General features: G+C 40.6%; 1 protein-coding gene across 1 annotated transcript; it reads right to left on the reverse strand.

Moving 5' to 3' along the window:
* Nucleotides 1–811: 811 nt before the first annotated feature.
* Nucleotides 812–25,214, reverse strand: pggt1b (protein geranylgeranyltransferase type I, beta subunit). The gene is made up of 9 exons (XM_080766155.1): nucleotides 25,076–25,214; nucleotides 24,386–24,504; nucleotides 18,343–18,407; nucleotides 17,802–17,953; nucleotides 16,495–16,627; nucleotides 11,970–12,015; nucleotides 8,892–9,076; nucleotides 8,481–8,589; nucleotides 812–5,751 (listed from the first exon to the last, which is right to left on the reverse strand). The coding sequence occupies exons 1-9, from the start codon at nucleotides 25,201–25,203 to the stop codon at nucleotides 5,594–5,596; spliced, it is 1,095 nt and encodes a 364-aa protein (XP_080622281.1). The 5' UTR covers nucleotides 25,204–25,214; the 3' UTR covers nucleotides 812–5,593.

The raw sequence follows: 25,214 nt of genomic DNA on the forward strand, positions 1-25,214 counted from the left end.
AGCCACACTGTAGCCCATGAGGACCAACTCAAGTTATTCCAGTACCTTTGTCAAGGGCAATAGCATGAGTATGTATCTAGCTAGCATGCATGTCTTTAAGTGTGGGAGCCTGAGGAAACCAGGCAAGCATGGGAAGAAGACATTTGAACCCAGTATACCTGCTTGCTGAGTCAACAGTGTAAACCACTGGCCTCTGTGCCACCAATTATGTGCCATTAACATTTAGCTGCAATTTACAACTGACATCCTTTGCTGCAATTAGGTCAAATGATGAATCTGTAAATTCTAGTTATCAGCAGCATTGAGCAAGAGAGATGTAACAGTGGCTAATGTAAACAAAACTTTACTTCTGGGCAGGAAGGCAGACAACCAAAATAACCAATAGTCATACTCGGCTCACTGTATCCCCTTGCCTAGAGGGACGATGATTAGCCAGTCCGTTGTTAGACCAAACAATGCTCCAACTTCAGTCAGTCAAGGACCGCTTCAGGTTACAGCCAAAAAACACAATGCAGCAACATATGACCAACATTACCAGACATGCTGTGATTGAGAGAGCTTAGACCACTGATGATTAGCTGTTATATAGTTTGAAGATGAATGTTACATTATCAACAGAATACTATTCATACATATTTAAACCTTTTCTGTATTTTTAAGTAGAGGTATAGGGATAAGAGACTTCAAGGTCTTCAGGATTCACAAATTACGGTAAACATAGTCATTGGTCAAGGATCCCCAGTCTAATCACACTTGTATAATAATTATTTATTTGAATGTGGAAAGGAAAACAAAATCTAAATTGACAGAATAGTTGAAAAAGTTAGTATTTATTTAGTTTTAATACACTATGCACTGTCAAAACATCACTTTCATCCTTAATTTCAACTGCATGAAATATACTATAATACATCACATATGAACATTTGCATGAATCCGGCTGTCATTGCTATAGCAAAATTATCTTGAGCACTTGCACACGTGACATTTTATCGCCATTTACATACAGTATCTATCTACACATAATTCTACAAGTATAGAAAAAATAAATTAAACACTTGCTTCTGTACATTAATTTATGATGCAAGTGTTTGTGAGTCTTTTGGACTCCAAGTGATTTTCAGCTGCATCTCAGAACATCCTCTAGACCCAGATATACCCCAACCTTCTCTAAAAGACAAACTCTCGATACTTCTCCTTGAAGCAGCATATAGGTTTCAAAGCCCATTTCAATAAGAGCATGTAATGAGGAGAGCGCATATGAGAAGTAGAGTTAAGGCTGTTGAGATGCAGAATCTTCTTTGCAGAATTCATCTTTATTCTTTTATCGATCAATTCAAGTAAATAGTCTCTACTGGGTGAAGGCCGCAATAGGCCCTGGCTCAATAAATCATCTCCGCTGTGTCTTCCTAAAAGAATATTGATCAAAGTGGCTACTGGTATGAAATCAGATTGGTGAAAGTACATATACCACTTAATCTATGTCAGACTAGTGAAATCTATGCCAGACAGTGAAATCTACAATAAAGGGTTGAAGGGCACATATCCAAATTGTGGACAATACAGTATGTTAACACAGGTTGTCAAAGTGGGGACCTTATGGGAATCTTATGAATATCAATTATAAGATTGTGCTACTGTAACCATTTACATGTCGTAATTTTCAAAAGGTTTCAGCAATTTGAAGCACATATTTGTGAATTCAGTGTGTGAATAAAAGCATTCTGAGATGGCCCAGAATGATGCTGCATGAGGCACATTTCAACACAATCAAGTTTGAGTGAGTGGTCTGGCCACGTGACCTGGACAACCTAACAAAGCAGACATCAGCAGACCCCAAGGATCCCCAAGGAAGAAGTAAACATCACTTGAACCACAAAAACAAGCCTTCTGGAAAAAAAATATGTAGGCTTTACAGTGCCACAGTAAGTTGGTTCCCCAAAAGTCTATTTCGAAATGTCCCCATTACTTCTACACATTTTCCTTCAGGTTATTGCTAACAACCTACAGAAAAATACATAAAACCAGCAGAGATTCAGGATGGTCAACTGTACTGGAAAGTGGAAACCATCTTTAAGAAAAGAAAAAACAAAACAAATATCTCTCGTACACAATTATGAAATAATAAAAGGCAATATTAGTCTGAATGAAGCAATACGAGTATTCAAGTGTGTATTATAATTAGGCTACATATACTGTAGCACCTGGAGAAATTCATTTCAGGTGAATTGTCTAATGCGTTGTGTAAACAAATAACCAGAAAGCAGCAAAGTAACCAAATAATTGATAAAGAAAATTCAAAGGATAAATCAGGGAAAGCACTTTAAGGTGAGCATATATTTGGCTCAGTCTTAAGATAAGAATTCTGTCATCAGACTAAAACAAGGCTATATTGATACCGAGGTTGGTTGGTTGTTTTTAAACTGTAAAGGAGTGAATTGTTGTTGTGCAGAGAGGATATTCCAGCCAGTTCACTGTCAATAATAGATGGACCAAATCATTTATTTATTCAACCTCCACACCCTCCTCTCCTGTCCTGTCTGACAGGTCTGGTTTCTATTGCTAAAAAGGGGGTGTGGAGGGTACGAGACTGACGACGATCAAGGAGAGAAAGCAGTACAGCCACAGTCCGTAGAACACATATGGACTAGAGCCCATTGGGGCAGTAATCCCGCGGGACACCAATTTCACGGGAGCAGGCATTTTTGAAGTTGCTGTGGGTGGGAATGGGCATAAAAAGAAAGATACAGTGGGTCCTGGAATAACCAAGGAGTATTGACAGAGCGGTGGTATACAGTACAGTATGTCACATTCTAGGCACTGGGAGATGGACATACTGGAGCTGGAAGTTTGATTGACTGCAGTGAAGTCAAGGAGATCTGGGTGGACACAAATATCTTTGACTTATTGTAACTTTTGTCAAATAACCTTATTTGAAATATTATATCACTCATAGTATGATTAGCAGTTATCAAAGCACACTGTGTCTCTGTCCATGGTGCTGAAATGGGGAAATCCTTCACCTATCTCTCGCTCTCATGCCGTTTGTATTTGGGTATGGAGGTCTTGATCAGGTCCTGAACTGTCAGTGAAGAGCTTAATTTGAGTCCCAATGAAAATGTTGCAGGAGCAGGTATAGTAAAACCTTTCTGCGGGCGGTCAAAAACAAACTGTGGGCGGTATGAGTTGAAAATATAGTGTCAATGATCAGAAATCCAGCAGAAGCACAATTAACAATACAGTCCTGTGCTGGGCTCTAATATGGTGTGAACAACTCACAGGCAGCATGGCATAGGCTGATGTATTCCCAAATCCCTAGCAGACTGTTGAAGGTAAAAGGGGCTAGAGTGAAATGGATGCATGAGGGGTTTCAGTGTGCATGCACACTACAGCACTACTGCATCTATCGCCTGGTACAAAGGCAAGACAGATGGTTACCTTTGTCAAACTATAGACATCAGCTTTTTCACTGGTACCAGTACTTGTTTGCCATGCAGTCCACAATGAATGAATGGAGAATCTGTTCTGATCTAGGCTAGATAGTTCCACCCTTTCTGGTGAGTCAAGGGTGAAGATGGTACTAGGCTATTGGTCACAAGGTTCAAGTCAAATTGTTGACCTGTAGTTATTTCAACAGCTTGACTCTTGCTAACCATTTATTTGCATTTTCTTGTTTTTGTTCCAACTTCCAATATTTTTTGTTCTTTTTTGGGGCTCAGAAAAAACAAACAAAAAAGCAATTCCCTGTGCTGTTTTCATGAACAATACACTTCCTAAATGTGTTGTCATTGCCTTGGAATAGGCTTAGCAGGCTAACGTCTCGCAAGGAATCAGGAAGCAGCTGGTTCAAATAAAGATTCACAATGAAACAATTTGAAACTTGCAACAATTTCTGAGGCCCAATAACATAACACCACAAGAAGGTTGTCGTGCCCTTAGTGACTTCAAAAACATGCATCACCAAAAGTAATTACTGAACAGGAAACGCTTCTACCTTAGTCTCTCCAAATATGAGATGTTTCAATAGAGATGCTGGAGGGGGTCGGAGACAGCAGTGGGAAAGGGCTTGAAATCAATGGAAAGATAAAGGCTGGTGACTGGTGTAAAAGGTTAAGCCACTTAAGGAGTCAATATACCAAATATAAATGGATTCGTAGAGATTATTTTTAAATGTACAATTGAATTTTTTTTGAACAGCATTTAAATCCCTGGCTTCTAGTGGCATTGTGTTGAAGTGTCCTTGAGCCACTGAACCCATAACGGCTCCTGCCAAGCAGGTTAATGCCTTACATAATTGCCACTGCCGGGTGAACACCATTTATGTAGTCCATTCCCAATTAGACCCATCTTGGGGTTGTGGCCAATTGTATAGAAATAACCAATAAATCATTATTTTTATGAGACTACCGAGTAGACAAATATAAAACATATTTGAATTGCAAAGTCTAAGACTTCAAACATTTTGTGTTTCGGATTCCATTGTCCCCATACAAAATATTGAATAACACTGCTATGGTCTTACTTTCCACTAAAAGGAATCAAATGGTTTATAGCCTACTTAGCGGTCTAGAACAGTCAGAAAGTCAAGGTACTGTACTGCTACTGAGAGACTACTTTTTCCCCCAATGGTGATTATAGTTTCCCCACAGAAGCATCCAAGATCGTTTTCAGTCTCCAGTGATTCAGTTTTAACTCTGATGTTAGAATACAACAATTGCAGACAGTGTAGTAGTGACAGCAGTGTTTCCCCAATAATTAAGTTGTAGCCATCAAAATAATAAGTTGTGTCAAAAGCACTGTGTAAGGGCAATACACAAGCTTCTATCTTTTTGTATGCAAGATCTTACAAATGTTTAGTTCATAGTTTATAACAAGCCAATGTAATATAACTGCAGTAGTTCATGAAGACGTAAGACCATCTTCTATCATTAAAACAAAATCTAAAAATAATGTAATTTCTTTTTAGCAGCGGCACTCACATTTCAGCAGTGGCGTGGTGCCGCTGTTGAATGCAAACAGCAAACAGGGGAAACACTGCGATAGTGTTTGGCAAATGCTGCTTTATAGAACTAGAGTTTTTGTCTCGCGTAGCCAGACAACTATTCCACAATCTCCTAATGCTATATATTTTGGGAATTACACCTCCTGAAATCCGATTAACGGGAGCTGCCATTTCCGTTCACGACAACATATTTTTAAATATCTTTACATTTCATTTTCTACTTTACATTTCTGCTATGCAGCAAGCTATATATATATGCTTTGAGGATTTTACTTTATATTAGGATAAATGTGTATATTAGGATAAACTGTAAAGACAAAACGGAAGTGGGGAGGAGGCTTTCTCCCTTAATCATCAAAAGAGCTTCCAGTGTCCCAGACTGTATGACCGGAAGCATTCGAAAACTGTGGGAGGCAACCGTCTGGCCACGTGAGACTAGCGTTTTAGGGGGGGAGGGGGTATAAATCTATGCCTTAGTTTCAAACGGTAAATACTGAATCACAGGAGTCTTGCAGGCAAAAAAAATAAGAAGTTTGTAATGGCCAACAAACTGTTTGGATATAGTGAGAGTTTGTCCTATTGTCAGTGCTGTCAGGTGCAGGTGCCAGCGTCGTCCCTCCATGTCTGCTGCAACTGATGGAGGTGCTGAAAGGCTCTCTGGGTGACATTGAGAGCTGGGTGGACCTTCCTCAGACTGGGCTCGCCGAGCAGAGACAATCCACACAGTCCAAAGTACGCATGGAGAGGGTCTGGTCAGGACAAATGAAGGAAGGGGGAGGGGAGGTGTTTACAAAGAAAAGATGGAAAAAAGGAGGGGTGAGAAATACGACTGATGCTTGCTGATCAGATAAAATTACACTGATATTATCCTTGGAATGTGTGAGGGCTCAGTGTTTTTCCAACTACTTTATATATACACACACTTTAAAAATAATTATACATTTAAAAAAAAACACGACCCACATCAAAAGAACAACATCAGACCTCAGAATGATTACAATGGAGTTTGAAGTTGAACGGATTTATATAGGAGGGGGGGGGGTGTATCTGATGAAATGAAGATCAAAAATATAATATTGAATCAAACAACTTAAAAACTGTATGGGTAAACACAAATCCCAGGGGAACGAATGACCCCATAAATGTTTGTGAAATAGTGAAATACCCCTTTACCCCTTCAAGATCCAAAAAGCACAGAGGATGTTATTCAGTAGGAATAACAACCACCATCCTCATCTGCACTGTCTCTTTAAGGAAATATAAATTATGCACATGCAGGACCTGTTTTGCCCCTCCCCTCCCCTGGGAGAAAACTAAAAGCCATGCAGACCAGTTAATGGAGCAATAATTGAATTATAATGAAATGACTGCTGATTAGACCCCGACAGCAAAATCGATAAAATGCCATTAGCTGTATCAAAAAGGACTGGGTATGGATCAAAGTCAAGGCTGTCCCAACAGCATACTCTATACAAATTAGACAATTTCCCGTAATCAAAAATGTTTCAGGTCAGGTCACTCAGTTCAGTTTCAATTTCCTTTCCCCAGTACACTTAATGTTTACTACTCAAATTACAAAGATTGATTCAAAGACCTGGACTCTCGACAGGGTCAGAGACATCAGCAAAAAATATGTTGGTGTGTCTTTCTTCCAGAAACATTATGATGCCCCAGTTGCAATATGAAACCAATAAAGAGCTCATTTCCGTGCCTAATGTTCAGGTGAACAACTTGGGTTGGCCTAGGTCTGCTTGGTTAAATACAGCAGCTAGTCTTCCGAACTCCCCAGACCAGTTCCTACCTCAAAGGCAATGGAAGGCACAACAATGACTATACGTACATCCAAATCTACCTGCATTCACAATCCAAAGCCTATTCATTCCTTAAAACTCTTTGTTCTAGAATGGTTAAGAGGCTTTGTGAGCAGAATCTACTGCTCTTGTGTTTTTTACAATCGTTTCTTCCCCGTCCGTCCGTTCCCAGACCAGTTCCTGTAACGTGAGGAGCTTGATCTCCTGTGTCCTGAGGCTAGCTTTGTACAAACGCTTCATCAATTAGACATCACAGAGGCAAATGCACGCACACACAAATTGACCACACATGCACGCACTTTGGATGTACAGGTACAGTATCGGGTAACCAGCAGTTTTCCACTGACACAGTGAAGCTCAAACTCCACCTCGACCTCTCTGCACCTGTAGAGGGCAGGGATCTAACCTTCAAGTTCTTACAGACACCGTCAGCAGAGAATAGATCTCTTATTCAATCTTTTTGCCTGGGCTTATAATCTCATTTTCTTTAAGCGACCTAGTCATGATTGCCATTGGCTGCTTCTAGTAGCGAGACTAGCGACCTAGTCATTATTGGCTGCTTCTAGTAGCGACTAGCGACCTAGTCAAGATTGGCTGACTAAGCCAATGGGAGTCTGAACCCATACTCTGAAACGTGGAGCAAGGAGCGAGTGACAACAGCAGCTAATGTTATGAGCTACAGTAACTGGAGGCAGTAACAGGAAAGGCATAACAAAACACAGTGAGTGAACCAAGAAAATAACGTAAACGAACGAAAACAGTGGCCGGGAGGTTGTGACAGAGAAACATACACGTAAAAAAAAAGAAGGGGGGACAGATGCACAATGGAGAGCACACGTTTCATTTGGCAGTTAATGATACACGTGTCATTCTTGATCTAGACTATATGAAAAGTCAGTCCATGGAATGTTGTTGTTGTAACCCTTCTGCAAAGACGAGAGCCGGTGTAAGCATGGCTGAGAGAAGTAGCAGTGCTGGAGCACCCCCTTCCCCCAGGCACAGCCCCCCCTCGGACAGGAGGGGAATAATAATCATTTTAATCATAACAGAGTTACAAGGCCTAAATATGCTGTATCACAGTATCGGCAGTATGGGTCAGGGTCGGAGGGTTTTCTTTCTCTTTTTGTATTTTTTCCTTTCCTCTTTTTTTGTTTTCTATAAAAGAAAAATGTATTTCATATCATAATGTTTGTGTAACAATCTATAATCTGTTCTCAATAAAAACCTATTTAATTTGACAAAAAAAAAAGCTCTGGTTACAAAAGGGGTTAAGTGGCCCTTTAACTATCTATACCGCTAGCTGTTAGCATAGTTCCCAGTGCCAGCATACGCGTTCACTTTAAAAGATGTGCGGTGTGCAGGATATGACGCCACCTAGCACCATCATCGTCCCTCTCTTTTTCTAGATCATACAAAGATGTTGTTGTGTGGCCTCACTGGGCTGCCTTATTGAGTGCAGAGCACATCATTTGAAGTTGATTTAAACATCGTTCGGCGAGTCTGTTTAGTGTGTGCCTCACAATACCACTCATATTGAACCGTTCAAAACGAATGTGTGCTGCTACACCCACATTTTTCTGAAAAAATTACATTTTGGAGTTAGTTGGTTTCGTCCCGACAACAGAGATGTATAAACACACACACTTCCTTTTGGTGTCCAACATTACCTGGATGGCTGTCCGGCCACTTGGCAAAGCCCCCTACCAATCGATCTTGTGTTGACAGGATGTAGTTCCTGTTCTTTTTGTAGTTGGTGTACTGAAATACATCTAACAGCTGGGAGAGGATAGGAAGGAGAGGCAAGACAAATCGTAACAAGAAAATTACATCATTACAGTTACAAACATTAGAAAGTAAGTACAAGAAAGAAGTCCTTTAACAAAAGTGGCATTTCAAGAAATGTAAGCATATTGATTATCGCGATAATATTATCGCAATGAAAATGTTTGTTGTGGTGGCCAAAATTAATTTTGAACCATATTATGCTTAATCAAAATTATTCTGGCCACAAACATCATATTGTCCCATCCCTAGTGATTGTGTGTGTGTGTGTGTGTGTGTGTGTGTGTGGGGGGTACCTCTAGCGTAGCGCCCACCCAGAAGGAGTAACATGTGTCTACAGGTTTGTTGGGCCGGCCCTGGAAGCCGTTCTCCTGTCTCATGATGCACCAGCGGCGTATCCTGTCCAGCTGACGCTGACTCAGCGTCTCCTCCAGGTGACCCATAAGACGCAAGGACGCGATGGCACAGAATGTCGAGCCGCCTGCACAGGGATTCATCAAACAGAGAAGATAAGGCACTTCACCTAGACCTGAGTTAAAAACATTCACTTTGAAAGAATATATATTTAAAGATTTGCGCCACGATTTTTCAAAAATAGCAGACCTACAAGCTCGTAGCGCGCCACTCGGTGACGCGCTATGAGCTTGTAGATCTGCTATTTTTCAATAGCTAAATTATAACATAACGTTTAAAACACCAAAAGGGGTTCCCGCCCAAAATGGGTTAATGCCCTACTTCGACACACAAAAGTAGTGAAAATAGGAGATCAAAGCTCAAAACGCATAGTGAGCAATGCAACGTGTTGCGAGCTTGTAGATTGGCCATTTTCCCCATTTTAAAATGATTTAAAAATAATAAAAACTGAACTGTTTTGGACATATGAGGTGTCCACCCGACAGTGCCGTTTGCAGGGTTTGACAGAGATATACACACAGTAAATAATAATAATAATAATTTTCTAAGTACTCAAAGTTGCGTTTTGGGGCAAAAATTCAGATGAGAAGTGTTAGAGTCAGGTTAGGAGGGGCATTCCAGAGGGAGGGGGCCGCCACAGAGAAAGCCCTGTCGCCCCAGGTCGGTAGCCTGGTCTTGGGGACACACTAGGGCACAACTGAGAATGTTAAAATGGTCTCTACCCGTTAATTTTTACATTTCACTTTAAAACACCCCTGGGGTCAGTTTAGCATCCACTTCGGGCTGTTGTGTGCATCCCAGGGACGTTTTTTTAAGTTGCATGATTCATTCAATATTTAGATTTGAGTTGTTAAATAATCCTTTAACTTAACATTCTGTAATTTGCTGTGCACCTGGGCAGCCAGACAAAGCAAATGAAAAACATAAAAAAATAAAAAATACTTAATTTGTTGTAACGGTTTGAACTTGAAAAATCTTGCAAGGATGTTAACATTTCACTTAATCGGTCACGCAGTCTCACGGTGTTCATCCGCCTGGAAATTATCTGCCGACAGAAAGACTACTGTAACAGCATAATGAGAGGGCACAGACAAGGAGGTTAGGAGATTGTGTGTGTGTGTGTGTGTGTGTGTGTGTGTGTGTGAGGGAGTGCCATTACAGTACTTTACTACTTTAGCTTCTTTATACACAGCAGTGTTGATTTTGACAGCTAATTTTGGCGTAGTATAATGTCTTTTGAATAAAATGTAATTTAGTGTCCGTCGTATTTTAGTCACCTGAAAGGTCTATTTTTAGTCGACTAAATATGAGATTTTAGTCGACTAAATCTACAGTTTTGTGGTCAAAAGTGTATTTTGGCAGGCCGTGATGGCGTAGTAATGGCTGATTTTACACTTGGTTGCATGCTAAGAATAGTTGATCTACAACCGCAACACGTTGTGAGTTTGTAGATCTGCCATTTTCAGAGCTCAAGACCTGAGCGCAACCAAACACAAAATGACTTAGTTCTACTGGATCTCTTCTTCACTAGTCTCTCCAGACAGGGTACAGCTGGAGAGATGGTGAGACTGCAGTTACTTAAAAGGATCCCTGGCTAATAAGCCTTAATACAATATAATTGCCCTCTATAACTAAATGATTACAAATATGTTTTCTTAATGCATTTTCTTTTTTACAAAAGGCATATCACTATGAGATATACCGTTCTTCTAAACTTGTAGATTAAGCATACAGGATTGAAGTGGTTAAATGAAGACTCAGGATTTTACTGTGTAGGGGCAACAGTTTAGACCTGTGTCTGCAAGAAGAGGCAGTAGTATGCAATGTATATGCATGTATGTGCTTTGCTTGTTTATCTACAAACAGGGCGGTAATCAGTATAGCCACAGGGATCAGCCATCCATCAACAACTCTTTTCCAGCTGTCAGTGTATAGACCATCATCACCATCATCATCACTTCCCTACACATTACCTCTATTACAGAGCTACTTATCCAAGAGATGTGTGGAGCAGGAAAGGGAGGGATAGACACGGAAAGAGTGAGGGGTATAAATCACTTATATTGTGTTTTCTGCCTTCAGGCACAGTGCCATCCGAGAGGGGAAATAAAACACTGCTGCGTCCTGGGACGGCTCTTATTCCATTGTCCAAACCTGGATGGAACACTTCAATGGGCACATGCTTTGTACAATACCATGGTCTAGCTATTCGCTATAGAACAAACACCTGCATACAAAGGCAAAAGGCATCAACTGTGCACATGCTTTAGACACAGCAGGTCTTGACTCTTGAATACCACATCACACAGACACACACACAGTGTCACACACACACACACACACACACACACACACACACGAGACTGAGTGCAGGAGGTCTTGTCGGATACACACACAAGTGGGTGGGTAAAAGGCATCCATCTATCCTTATATATAATCAGTCGCCAGACAGAAAGTGGGTTTGGCGGTGGTTGAAATAAGCTTGCATGAATCCTGTAATCACAGAATTAAACTAGTACAGAAAGGGAATTGCCACAGTTTGCCCTTTGCAATTAACTTGAAGAACAGGGTTTCATTTGGGTGGAGGATATAAATGAGGCAATCGTATTTAGTCGGGGGGAAATTGAACGGTCAAACCAGTTGGTCTCACCCACATCCACCACCAGGAAATGTTAAATTAAAAGGACATGACACAGTTGAGTTAGTTTTGGATGACAGAGGTTTTGTTTCCGATAGGACTTTTATTCTCAACAGACATGACATAAGATCCATACTGCACCATAATGGATTGGTTTCCCTACTTTGCAATCAACAATCTTTATTTAATTTAGACAATCTTCATACAGTAACATTACATGATACGGTAACATAAATTAAGGTGTAACATATATTAAGTTAAGGTGGGTCATCTAAATGCCTATAACAATACCAATGTATTAATAGAAGACCATTAGACTCACCATGAGACTCCAACCCAGCTCCTTGGCCAATCCCATTGTCATATGACTGTGAAGAGCACAACAATAAGCATTTAATTACATTCTAAATATTTGAGCCACCAACAAAGAATATTTCTTACTTCATCACGTCATTACATAAAAATACAATAAAACCTTATTTCTATTTAAAATCCTTCACAGTATCCAGGGCACAAGTTTGATTTAAGCAGACAAACATAATGTGACACAGGAAAACAGCATAATAATATTGCCCTGTGGATAAAGGACAAAAAATGGACTAGATTTAAAAAAAAGCATACAGTACTCAGAGAGTCCGGTTTGCTGGAGGTGTGGTGAGGACCCCAGTTTGTATTGTGGGAGTGCCCTAGGGTACAGATGCTATTCATGAGAATATAATGCAAATCACAAACCAGGATATTCCTTATACACCTGCTCTGTTTATTCTGGGTGATCCATCGCCTTAAAACACCTCCCCGCACCTCTAGCTGACTGGATTCATACAGCATTAATGGTGGGCAGGAAAAGCATTGTTAAGGAATGGAAGTCTGAGGATTTGCCTCCAGCACATGTATGGTTCACTCAGCTTGGTATTGTGGCTGCTTTGGGGAAGTTATCTTTTAAGATGAATAATCCGTTAGATATGATTCGAAGTGGAACGTGTTCCTCAGTCACATTGCAGGTATTGATCCATGGTCAATGCCCTTTTGATTGTTTACCGTCTTATTATACATAATATGATACGGTTGATGATGCTGCGTGTTTGGTCGTGTAAACTAATTATACTTTTAATTTGATTTTGTGTGTTCATACATAATGTCCATACATACGTATTCTGTTGTTGTTGCTTGTGTTTGTTTTTTCTGTTTGTTTGTAAAAAAATACAAATAAAGTACTGATCATAAAAATAAAGCATACAGTAGGCAACGTTTTAATTCCCATCTCTAGAAAGCATAGCCTGCCAGTGCAGTGCCAACTACAAACATACTGTATGCTGTTAATGAACCCTAGGCACAGCACACAAATAATGAACAGCTATCTTCTGTTACAAATCAGCTCAAATTATAACTTTCCATCATAAATAACAAATTAACATCTGTGTTACTGTTTTTCAAGAAATGTCACGAGGGATGTGAATAATTAGGGAGAGATTATGTAAAGAAAGTCAATAACAAAAAGGTGATATGAAAGAGAGGCAAAAGAGGCAGATGTCAGAGAGCCACAGTGAGAATTGTGTAGAATAATAATTTTGTTTATGTGAGAACAGAAAATACGCAATACAGACCTAGAATTAACTAAGACAATAATGGTGTTTAAGATTCAGGTCATGCAGTGAAATCATTTCATGTATGAAATTCCCCAGGCATGGATGATCACAAGTGAGTAATGATATAATCTATATTAAGCTACGCCATTTCCGTCTTTGTTTAGAATACCACCATGTGAGTCCTATTATTTAGTAAGGGTTAAGTTTATCCCTTCCATGTTTGCATACCATTAACTGCACCAATAGATAGTGGAGGTAATGTTGACCTCCAGTGGTATAAATATTGTTTAAAGGGCAACTGTATTTGCCTGTCTAAGAGGCTTATGATTTTGAAGTGGCACTGTGAGGCATAAAGACTGCACTTACTATTTATAGGACAGAGCAACTAAACAACCGATAACAGATTATCAGCCCCCTAGAATCACAGTTTGGGACTTAAAATGGGTCACAAATACACTATGAAATATCCCTTCATGAAAGGAAGGACTGGGGCAATAAAAGCAGGAGGCTTGCTTTACTTATCAGATGCATTATTGTCAATTACAACTTTAAACCAATCCTGGAAACACATCATACAATAAAATGCTTGCTTGTGGATAATTTCAAAAATAGCCAATTTACAAAATCACAACATTCATTATTTTCACCTTTTTTTAAGATGTTTTCCTATGAAAGTGGTTAACTTTACTATATTTTGCCAGCCTATCATCCAATGAGAGAATCTATTAACGTATAATAATGATTATTCAGATCATAGGTTTTTGTCTCCCTACCTACAGCATATACAGCTGTACATTTATATACTAAATACAACTAAGATCTTCTCTTATGGGGGTCCCTGACTCCCTGCATGGCACCGATTCTTTTCAAATGTGGCTTAATGTGTATCAATTTGGTGTCCTTGACATGAAAATGTCTGAGCACATCTGAAATATCTGTCTGGCTGGAGGAAATGCACGTCCGTCCGTCCGTCCGTCCGTCCGTCCCTCCCTCCCTCCCTCCCTCCCTCCCCCTAAGCAGAATACACATGTAATAAAACACTCTGGAAGTTTGTGATAAGGTCACAGTCACACATTCAGTTTACAAGTCAATGAGACTCTGTGTCTCTGGAGACTTTGGTTGTGAAAGAGACACCATTGACGAGGGAGACAGGTCCCGTTCTATTCACTAGACCCCCTCTATTGAAAGACAATGCTGTTGACACAGATCCCATAGTAGACCTTGCAAGCTCATATCTATTGAAGACAATATGCCAGGCTAAAAGGTTTGAGTTAAAGATCAGTTAACAATGGACTATTTATATTGTCAACTCAAAACACGATTAGGTGGTTGGTTGGAAAGTAAATGGTAAATGGACTGCACCTTCTCTTGTGTTTCTGACCAGTCAATCACAATTTACAATGTACTTCACATTCAAATACCGCAAGAGTGTAACACGGTTATGGAGTCACCAACCGGCTCATGGGGACCAGTTAGGGTTTCAGTGCCGGGGCACGAGGAAATTAATCAAGGACCAACTGGGAACCTTCCCAGATAGCCACTCCAACCCCTGAGCCACTGCCATCCTCAAACATAACTTAAACCAGAAATGAAACTCTTCCATTCAGCAGTTTTACATAGATAATAATCCCCAGCGGCTCTCCATCATAATAAGCAGTGTCCGTAGCTAGCAAGATCCAACAAGTGTCGCACTTTATTCAATGGAGGCAAGGCCCAAAAGCCTATTGTGAGGTGTTGGTCACGGAAGAATTCTAAAACTATTAAAAGAGAGGAATGCACTGCATACTAGTCCCAACAGAAAGCCAATATTTCGACGTGGATGTCTTTGACAGGTCATGGTGATGACCTGTTTATTCACATACTCTACAGATATCTAGATTGTAGACATATGTAGCATGAAAATATATAAATAGATAATGCAACTGAAATCAAAGCCTAAAAGACCAGACGGGTCCATAACATGAGCAACAAACAAAATTAAAAATAAATTCCTTTTTCTTTCCCCCCCCCCCCCCCCCCCCCCTTTTCTCAGTTTCCGCCCAAAATAGTCTTTTCACCTTATTCTGTTGTCTTGATGTTCTGTCAAGACCAGTAGAAGTGATTTTTTTTTAAGCGTTTGGGCCTTATGCTAGTCCGCCTATTAAATCCGCTCCAAAATGAAATATTCCATCGACATATGGACGGCCAGCCGCTTGTAACGGTTTGGTTTTTCATTGGGTGAAATGCATGACTCATTCAAGAAAAGGTTATTTTGATTTGCTTTCTCTGCTGTGCTGAGTGTCAGATTGCAATGGAGCTTGCAGTCTCACGGTCAACATTTCCATCCCTAACAGCCTGAGCCGAGCACTAGCAGTAATGTGATAGTCCACTCCAGTTCCATACTAGCCCATCCCTTAAAAAGAAACGGAGTGGCAGCTCATTAAAGCTCACCCCAATGGGTATTGTTAAGATTTGATCGATTCTGACTCCGTTTGCCAATCAAATCTGGTTGCAATTACCAATAACCCGTTTCGGTTTCATAATGGTAAAAAGAAAGAAAATTAGCTCAAATGTTTAGGTAATAAAACTACCTTCATTATTTTAAGCATCAACTGAAATAGCATTTATGATTACTAGTACAACTGTGCATATTAGTAATACCTGAGATGAAGCCAGTGCAGCAACTTTTTGGCCTGTAAATACTGGCGTTTAAATTAACCAAAACCAATTGTCAACTTGAAATGTGATGAATAGTAACCTCTCATATGAGTATTCCACAACAACACAATGCAAAGCAGTAGCAGTTTAAGTTTGTTATTTATAGGGACACCCACCTAAATTAGGATTTTATCGGTTCCTTAATTTTTATTGGTAGTGGGCAATTTCGATTAATTTCCTACTTGGAATCTAATTCCAATACACTGTTTATTCAATTGTGGGAATACAGTTTAATCTACAATGGAACTATTTAAAGGATTAAAGGATACTAAAGAGCATTTTCTGCTCAGCTGGCATGTAGTGATAATGCTCCAACTACAGAATGGCCTGAAGGGTTGAACACTGTGTGAATCAGAATAATGAACAATGGTTACTCTATCTATATTAATTTAGCTATGGTGTAGCGCAAAAAAAGAACCCGACAGAACTCCCACCAAGCAACCACAGATGAACTATAGAGAGAAACAAAAATTAAATTATGCACACAACCACTTTTATTTGAATGCCAACTATTTGAACCAAAACAGCTCAAACACTGGCAACTCTAGCAGGGTCTCTACTCACCACACTTCTCCTGATGTACTCAATAGCTTTCTGGATGTCAATGCCTGACCAGTCGTCCAGCATGTAGCAGATACAGGCAGCGCAGTAGACAAAGCGCATGTCATTTTCACTTCCTTCTGGTACAGCGTAGAAGCTGGACGCAGACAGAGACAGACACGCAGACAGACACGCATACGCAGACAGACACGCATACGCAGACAGACACGCATACACAATCAGACACACAAACAATCAATATCAATTTAAGATTCTCTACGCGGCAAATCAGGCATTAATACAATAAAGCAAAGACAAATAATTAACATACATTGAAATAAGATCCAATCGTTGCTGTCGGGAGGAAACCACCTAACTCCATTTTTCTTTTCAAAATATTTTTATTTTGGTTTTATGTCAAGTCACAGGTTCATAGAAAATTATTAAATTAAAACATCAAAATGTAGTGTCAGTGACTCAGAGGTAACAAACATATAAATCACAGAGATCATGGGCAGACATAATGAAAAGACTATGTTGTTGTGCAAAACATGCCCCTAACTCCATTTTTGAGGGTTTTTTGCGTAAATCAGTGCTATTGAACACCCTTTACGTCTGTGTGTTGTTTTGAAAATATTGAACCAATGAAAAGTAGTAAAAGTGCTTGGGACAAAACCTCTTAAATAACTGCATTGGACCCTCAAACTGACTCCACCACTTCTCCCCCTCTCATGGAAGTAATTGACAATATATAAAGTCACAACACCAACTTTGATGAGGCAGAATTGCTTTGTTTTCAAAAATAATATTTTTAATTTCCTGGAAGATGAACATTTTGGAGTTAAGTGGTTTTCTTCCCCACAGAAACCACCTAACAAAAAAAATTGAGTTAGATGGTTTCCTCCCGACGGCAACGATATATAAAATAAATGTTAAATAAATATTAAACATAAATGTATGTTGATAATAACTACACAATAATAAGAGGTAGGCCAATTAGAGGCTGTAATGGAAGTCTATGATTGTTCTGAGGTCGGTCGGTGTCTGTCCGTCACTTTTTTTGGCAGTCCTTAACCACTTTTCCATAGTTCTGCACCGCTAGATATTGAATAGTCCGAGTACTGCGAGACTACACTGGACATGCATGCCAAACTGTGATTAAAAGTGATTGAGCATACATCTACAAGCCTAAGTGTTGGGTACAAGTGTTAGGCCAAATGTTAAACCTTCTGTGAACCTAGCAGTGACAGTTTAATGAGATACAGGCATGGGCAAGCTAGGATGAATTTAAGCGTGTGTGTGTGTGTGTGTGTGTGTGTGTGTGTGTGTACCTGCCGTCCTCTAGCTGCAGTGCTTTAAGGCCAGTCAGACAGGCCTGTTTGTCGATTCTGCCCAGATCATCTCCTAGTATTACTAGAGAGGCCAGGCCGGTGTAGGTCATGGCTATGTGACCACTGTCATACGGATGGGAAATCCCTGGGCCCTGGAGCATTAACAGAACATATACAAATCAGGACATACTGTATACAGCAAACTGGAAAAGCAAACAATATATATGCCCACAGGCCCCACACCTGCATGTGGCACAGCCTATGACAAAATAGTCAAATGCTGCTCCAGACAAAACAGAGCCAAATAGATTGGTCACAAGACTCTGATCATAAAGATTATTTTTCCCAATTACAAAATGTATTATACATCAATTCTGACAGAGTATGTAGTAGCATACAGAAACTTAGGGGTAGAGTGACCCAAGAAAATCTTTTTGCCAGTGTTTATAGTGAGAAATGCTTTATGAGTGACATTTAGTCAAACTTGACTACAATAGACAGATCTAGAAGTAAAAAGGTGAAGGGTTTAAAACGCCAGTACCTTTGAGCTGTAGGGAAGTCCAATATGCGAGGAGCCCCGAAAGCCACAATGACTTAAATTAGATTCTTGGAGAAAAGGAAAGGGGGGGGGGGGGGTGAGACGGGGGAGAAAATAAAGGGACGATTAATTTATATATACTGGAAGGACATCAAGGGGGGGGTACAAATAAAACAAATAATGTCCGTATGTAATGCCATCATCTTCAAATGACGATCGCACAACAGGACTAAATCCGTTCCCGCTGACCTTCAGCACTCAGCAGTGTGGTGCATAATTGGCTGCACAATGCACAACTTGGGAGACCTAGCTAATATGATCAGGGTGTGCTGTTGCCACCTAGTGGGAATAGTTTTTACCAGCTGCAAGAGAGGTAGGACATTAGTCAAATATTTAAATGCATAATACAGTATAATGATGACAAACCATAATATAGTGTAGAATGAAAAGATATATATAGATCCTTTCAGTATATGATGTAATGCTATTCTGAAGCCCAGGTGTCGGATAATCATGAGAGTAACCATGTGCTCTTACAGCAGGGGTTCCCAAACCTTTTAACTCGAGAGCCAAAAGAGAAATCTGACGTCTCCAAACTAGTGAAAATAGTCGATCCAACACGTCTTGCTTGTAGATCAGCTATTTTCAGAACTTTTCCCCCACTAATTAATGGATTTTTTTATATATGGAATTATTTTGAAAATAATAAAAAAAAATATACATGTATTTTTTAATCTTTTGAAATAAGTATTAAAAATCACACCCGTGTGAAGTGAGGGGCGCTAATATATTAAAGTCTAACTCATATTTATTAGGTGATGTAATGGTGATGTGAAACAAACGGTGCCAACACAAACATTAAACGCCATTAACAATAGAGACAATATTACATGAGGCACATTGTTATGACATAATTTTCCCTTCATTGTCAATGGCGTTTACAAAACAAACATTAAAGCTGTATGTAGGAGGGGATAGTGCCCCTCAAAAACAAAATCTAGGAAAAAAGAAATAAATGGCATTTACTCACGTCCCATACAAATTGGTCCACACAGCACACATATGGGTTTGTGAAACTGTGCTTTTGAGTCTACAGTAGAGGTTCTCAAATGTTTTTATACTTTATGAGGGAAAGGTTTTGGTCACCCCACACTTTATTACACTTACAGTGCAATTTCCAAGTGGAAAAAGTCCTTATTGATATTCATTAGAAAGTTAACGCATTGATTACTGCTGCTGATGTGTAGGCCTATCTTATCAATTTAGAATTAAATTAATAAAAGCGCTGCTGCAAAGGACTCGATCGCAACCCACCTCCTGCAGTATAACGAAAGCATAAATCCATTTGTGTGTGGTAAAGGGCTTGGGTGTGTGTTCTGTTGCCGTTCTCATCGGTTGGAGCTGGCCAAGCAAATGACTAAAAAGTCTCAACCTCCAATGCCCTGCTGGAAAACACCTCCAGCTGCCAGCATATTCACACATGGAATGTCTGGATACTCGCCACGGTGAAGATTCTTCATCAATGTCGTTATGCTAACATCATGCTGTCTTCATCAGGGTAGTATGTCAAACTCACAGATGTTATAGTTCATTTCCAAAGTGATCAAATTATTTTGTGCAATGAAATGGTTATGGCTAGATGATGATAAAAAGGTGAATGATAAGTAGGCCTATCATTTCAGGAATCGTTTACTAATGAATTACATTGTTTCTGTAATTTGGTGTTTACACTTTTAGCATTCCTACTTTCTCTAGTGTTAACTCTAAATAACTATCCTCTCTCTCTCTCTCAATTCAATGCAATTTAAATGAAGGTGAAGTGAAACGAAAATGCACTAAATTGCGGCGAGTTGGTAAACTGGAGAGTTCTCCGGATACCGAATGCTTTCCCTCCCTGTGTTAATGATGATTAACATGAACACAACAAGCACACACCTTATACTCTCTCAGCTGTAATGTAATGAGCAAACAGCCAGGCACTAAACATATGGCAGCAGCATACTTAGCCCAATCAGCCATCACTGTACCAACATAATTTATGATGCTATTCTGAATCATTACCAGCCTAGACAACTTAACAGATGGCAGAAGGTGCCTGGTTAGAGATATTCAGAAGCAAATGAAACCCAAGTCATTAAATATTCAGATTCAGACTTTATGTTTTGAACAGATACAGGTGGGACACTTTGGGGAGGGGGTGTGGTTGCATGCCCAATGAATCTTCAATTTACACAAACTGCAAAGTATTACAGATTTCTGAAATGTTACTAGGGGTTGACAGGTCTCAGAGGCACTTGCCATTTGTGCAAGCACAGGTCATGTTCTACTTGCCAAAAGGTCATGCCCACTTGCCCGAAAAGTAAAAGCAAATTATAAAAACGATAGGTAATATTTGCACTTTTAGAGTAAATTAATGTTAAATCCACTAATCCAGCTGATAACTGCAGAGTGGCGACAGTCACTTTAAAAAACAAGAATGATTGCTAGTTGTAAAAAGGTAGCATTGTTCTTCATCAATAGCCTATAAATTATGTATAAATGCACCAAGTATCTGTCTGTATACGTCTGTAATCCACGTAACTCGAGTACCGTTAGCCCCACCGACTTCAAATTGGACACACACGTTCCACACCACCGCACGGGGTGCAGTGCCCGGTGTCGAGTCGGTCGGACCCTCGGTTGTCCAGAACCGCCCCAAAAAGGCCTCTGCCCGGGCTCTGGACCGGGTCCCTTCCCGTGGTCCATATATGGAGCTGGCCTGTTCTGACATCATTCTGACATCTGCATAGACTCCATATTTGGGCATGGCTGACAAAGAACTCCAAAAATGGGCATAAAGGAACACAGACATAGGCCCTCATTTATCAACCGTGCGTAGACCAAAATATGGGTGCACGCCGAAATTGCCGACATTTTTGACATTTACCATTTCCGCCAACGCTTGAAATTGAACGTGACAACGTGCAAAATCCACGGTTGCTCCTCAGCTGGCGTACGCATTTTTTTTCTGTCTTACACAAGCGGAGCAGCCTTGTCTGAACTGCTGACACTGTCACAGGCATCAAAACATATGTTTTCACTCCTAAAATGTTAATATAAAACGGTATGTGTATGTAAAAAACAAAAGAGAGATTTCCAACTTTACAAGTAATTAAAATCGCGCAATTAAAAACAATATAACATGTTTACAATGTATTAGTTTGTGCTTAATCAAACACTTGTTATGCGAGCGCACTTGTGAGATGATTTTGGAGCGCATGCGGACGCGGTGATGCGGCATATGCGATTATGATATTATTATTTTTTTAAAGGCATGAATGGACTGCACGCCTTTATTTCCAAGTGACAATGACAAGCATACAATACAGCTTGCCTATTTGTAGTAAGTACTAGCAGGCTATAGGCGTAAGGGGCTTAATCATTCACCATTTATAAGTGCTTAGACAGTTTTGACAGTTCAGATAAAAGCGAGATCATTTTCGGGGGTCGGGAGGACGGGACCGCGGCGTGCGTCGCCAACACATACCAGCGCAAGCGGCAAGCCTTCATCCATATGTTTATGATTCGTTCATCAATGATCAAATCACTACATAAACGTTGATTGTGAGCTGCCTTGACGACATGATAGCCTATCTCTCATGCAGGCATGTCACCCACAGGACTTTAATATCACAGCAGTGCGCAGTATCACGCCTTCGCCGTGCACTGCGCACGAATGGGTAAAATTAATATAGGCCAGCCTACAAACTAATTCCATTCATGGCGATGCGATGTCGATGTGTCATGTATATGCGTGCATGCGTGGACATGACAGCAAAGCAAGCGAGGTGAGAGGAAAACAGACAGGGTAGGCCTACAACTTTATTTAATTCATGCAGGTGTTCGTTCTTTATTTAACAAGACACCAGTGGGCTTGCAAGTTGCGTGTGCTTCTGCGTGTGTGTGTGTGTGTGTGTGTGTGTGTGTGTGTGTGTGTGAGAGAGGTGCGTGAGGCGGGCAAGGCACGGGAGAAACCTTTTTTCCATGGTTTCCATGGTTCCCACAGGTCGTAAACATGTGTTCAGTCGCAAAAACGAGGGCGAGGCTTGATTTCATAGGGCGTGCCAGATAGATTTCAGCCGTCACATTTATTAACGTCAGAACGAAATTATGGAAGGATCAGCTGTTTGCGATCACTTTATAAATGCCGTGGCGACGTGGGTGTACTACGAAACCTGCACTCGAATCTGTGGCAGATTTTACACTCGATTGATAAATGAGGGCCATAATATCTGGATGGGGCATGCATTTCCAACTTGCATCGTTCCAAGTAAGCCAGGGCCCAACAGGCACCGCTGTAGAGGCACCACAGGCACCGCTCTAGTATTTAATAAAGACGGAATGCACTTGCCTGTCGTGGGTCAACCTGAAGGAAAACTAACTCTAAATTAGGGGATATATATAGAACGAAAATACATCGCCTGGATGCAACTGGGACGTATCCTCAGTGATGTATCCCAAGGTCATCGGGGTTTCGGGTCTCTCGAACATCATACCCCTCACTCGGGTGACCCAGCCGTGGTGATCAAGTTCCGACTTACGTCCCAGTAGCTACCCTCGATCAGACCCACTAGGGAAAGACAGGGCTGCACAATCCGTTGGAACCACTCCGGAACTACTGTGCCGGGACTGAGAGGTACAATTCTGGTATGTGGAGGGACTAGGCTCTGTGGGTTGACTCCTGTCTGGGCCAAAGGCTCTCCTACGTCTCACCAAGTCCACTCCTGCTCTCACCAGGAGTACCGCCAGGACCTGTGCGTTGCACCAGACTCCCAGGACCAGAGACTTCATTCAGGAGTGGTGGATTCTTGAACCGCAATGGTTCTGCAGGCTCCACCACTGGGCAACGGTAGTAATGCAGACTCCACTTGCGGCTCGAATGGCCCTCCTAAAGGCCCTCCTCACGGAGGATGCAGGCTGGGGCACCAACCCATACTGCTCCCGGGTGCAGTCTGTCACCCGTCTCTCCGTATGTATGTATGTATGTATGTAACTATATACACAAATACAGTATATACATACACACACACACACACACACACACACACACACACACACACACAGTACACACACACACACACAAACACACACACACACAGGTCCTTCATTGCCATGCATGTGTACCTAGCGATGACATCAGGGAACAACAGTTTTCTACCTCTGGTCTGCTTTGGGGCAGGATTCCAGAGAAGAAGGGAAGATACCCATGTACCTGTCTAGATACTTCCTTAATGTTAACGAAGTCCACACCCACAACACCAGAGGGAGTGCAACGAACCATGTACATTACAACCCAGATTCGGCACAAACAAGGGACTAAATTATTTTCGCTCCTATGCCACCAAAATGTGGAACGCCCTACCAACAGTCATTAAAACATGCAAATCCCTTGACTCCTTCAAAACTGTGAAATCTGAATCCCCCCCCCCCTCCCCCTCCCCCTCCCACCCCTTTTTCCCCTCACTGTATATGTTTCTTTTCCCTTTTTACCTCCTTTATTATGAATTCCTGTTCTGTTCTTTGACTATATAGAAGTGTCTATTTGTACGTCTCTCAATGTTTTGATGAATTGAACAAGGTGGACCCTCTTGTAAACAAGTGTAATGCTTAATTGGGTCGTCCACTCAGTTAACAGTCTTTGTATTGAGTTTGTGCTTGAAATTCTGTAATTCTGCAAACTGTTAATAAATATTTCAAACAATCAAAGATATAACCTCATGATCAGTCGATGGGTGGCTCTTCAAAGAGAGATTTTGCGCTCTCATAGGAAGGCAGGTGGGTGTAAGTGCCATCCAGCCGTTTCTCTAATTTCTTTGAAAGTGTGCATGTCTCGGAGCCATAGAGTAGAATTGACAGTCGTCCTAAATATATATCTCATGAATGTCATTATCATATAATGTTATCATATTCAGTGAAGTTTACCCATCTAGATGTACATTTACTTTTACAACATTAACATGTATAACATTGCCATTATTATAATTATTGAACACTGACTAATACTTACTATCTTCTGTGGGTAAAACCTGTAGGGAATATATCCACTCGATCATGTTGTTCTTATCGATTACATCCAGAGCATCCAACACGTCCAGACCAGACAGCGCAAAAAACACAATGGTCAATCTGCAGATACGCCATAGAGGAGATGTCGTGGGGCAAAGAAGTACAGTTCATTATTTCATACATTTTCATTCTAATCGAACGTTGTGGTGCAAAAGCAACGAACTAGCACTAGCACTGTGACTGAACATGATAATAAAATAAATCAAAACAGGCTAATAACTGTCATTGGCAAGGTTACATGTCAATTAAGCAATCCTTACACATCATCAGTAGCACACACATCCACACTTCAACAACTATACATACGTTTACATTAGACTGTTTGGCAAGTCTGCATTAGGAACTATTCTGTGATTTCTGTCTGTACATTCCGACTCCCGAATATAATTACCCCGATAATGTATTATTCTGGTAAAACTGGAAGCTAAATAAAGTACATCATACTTACATCCTCATGTGTGTATGACAGTTTAACGAGGTCAATTTAACGTGTGACACAGACACCATTGTTATTATTGTTATTAGCGACATATAGTCACATTATTAGCCTCCCATTCAAACGGCTAGCAAGCTAGCTTGCTGCTTAGTCAAGTTGTTCAACAATACTGATGATATATTCCAGTCAACTTACCGAGTCGTTTCTAGGGAGGAAAAGCTCTCAGGTAATACCTGCAGCGATCGTTGAAAGAATCGTACATGTCTATCTCTTAAAAAGTCTATTTGCTCAAATTCTTCTAAGTGGCTCTCTTCTTCCGCCATCTTTACTGCAT

This window comes from Protomyctophum bolini (assembly GCF_963924005.1).
Source record: "Protomyctophum bolini genome assembly, chromosome: 6".
NCBI lineage: Eukaryota > Metazoa > Chordata > Actinopteri > Myctophiformes > Myctophidae > Protomyctophum > Protomyctophum bolini.

What these genes read in the sequence shown, in the direction of transcription:
- pggt1b (XM_080766155.1), bottom strand. Translation starts at nt 25,203, where the DNA reads ATGGCGGAAGAAGAGAGCCACTTAGAAGAATTTGAGCAAATAGACTTT. An exon ending in GGTTTTACCCACAGAAGATA is followed by an intron (nt 18,408 to 24,385) that starts GTAAGTATTAGT and finishes CTTTTCTCCAAG; the next exon opens with AATCTAATTTAAGTCATTGT. An exon ending in GACTTCCCTACAGCTCAAAG is followed by an intron (nt 17,954 to 18,342) that starts GTACTGGCGTTT and finishes TTAATGCTCCAG; the next exon opens with GGCCCAGGGATTTCCCATCC.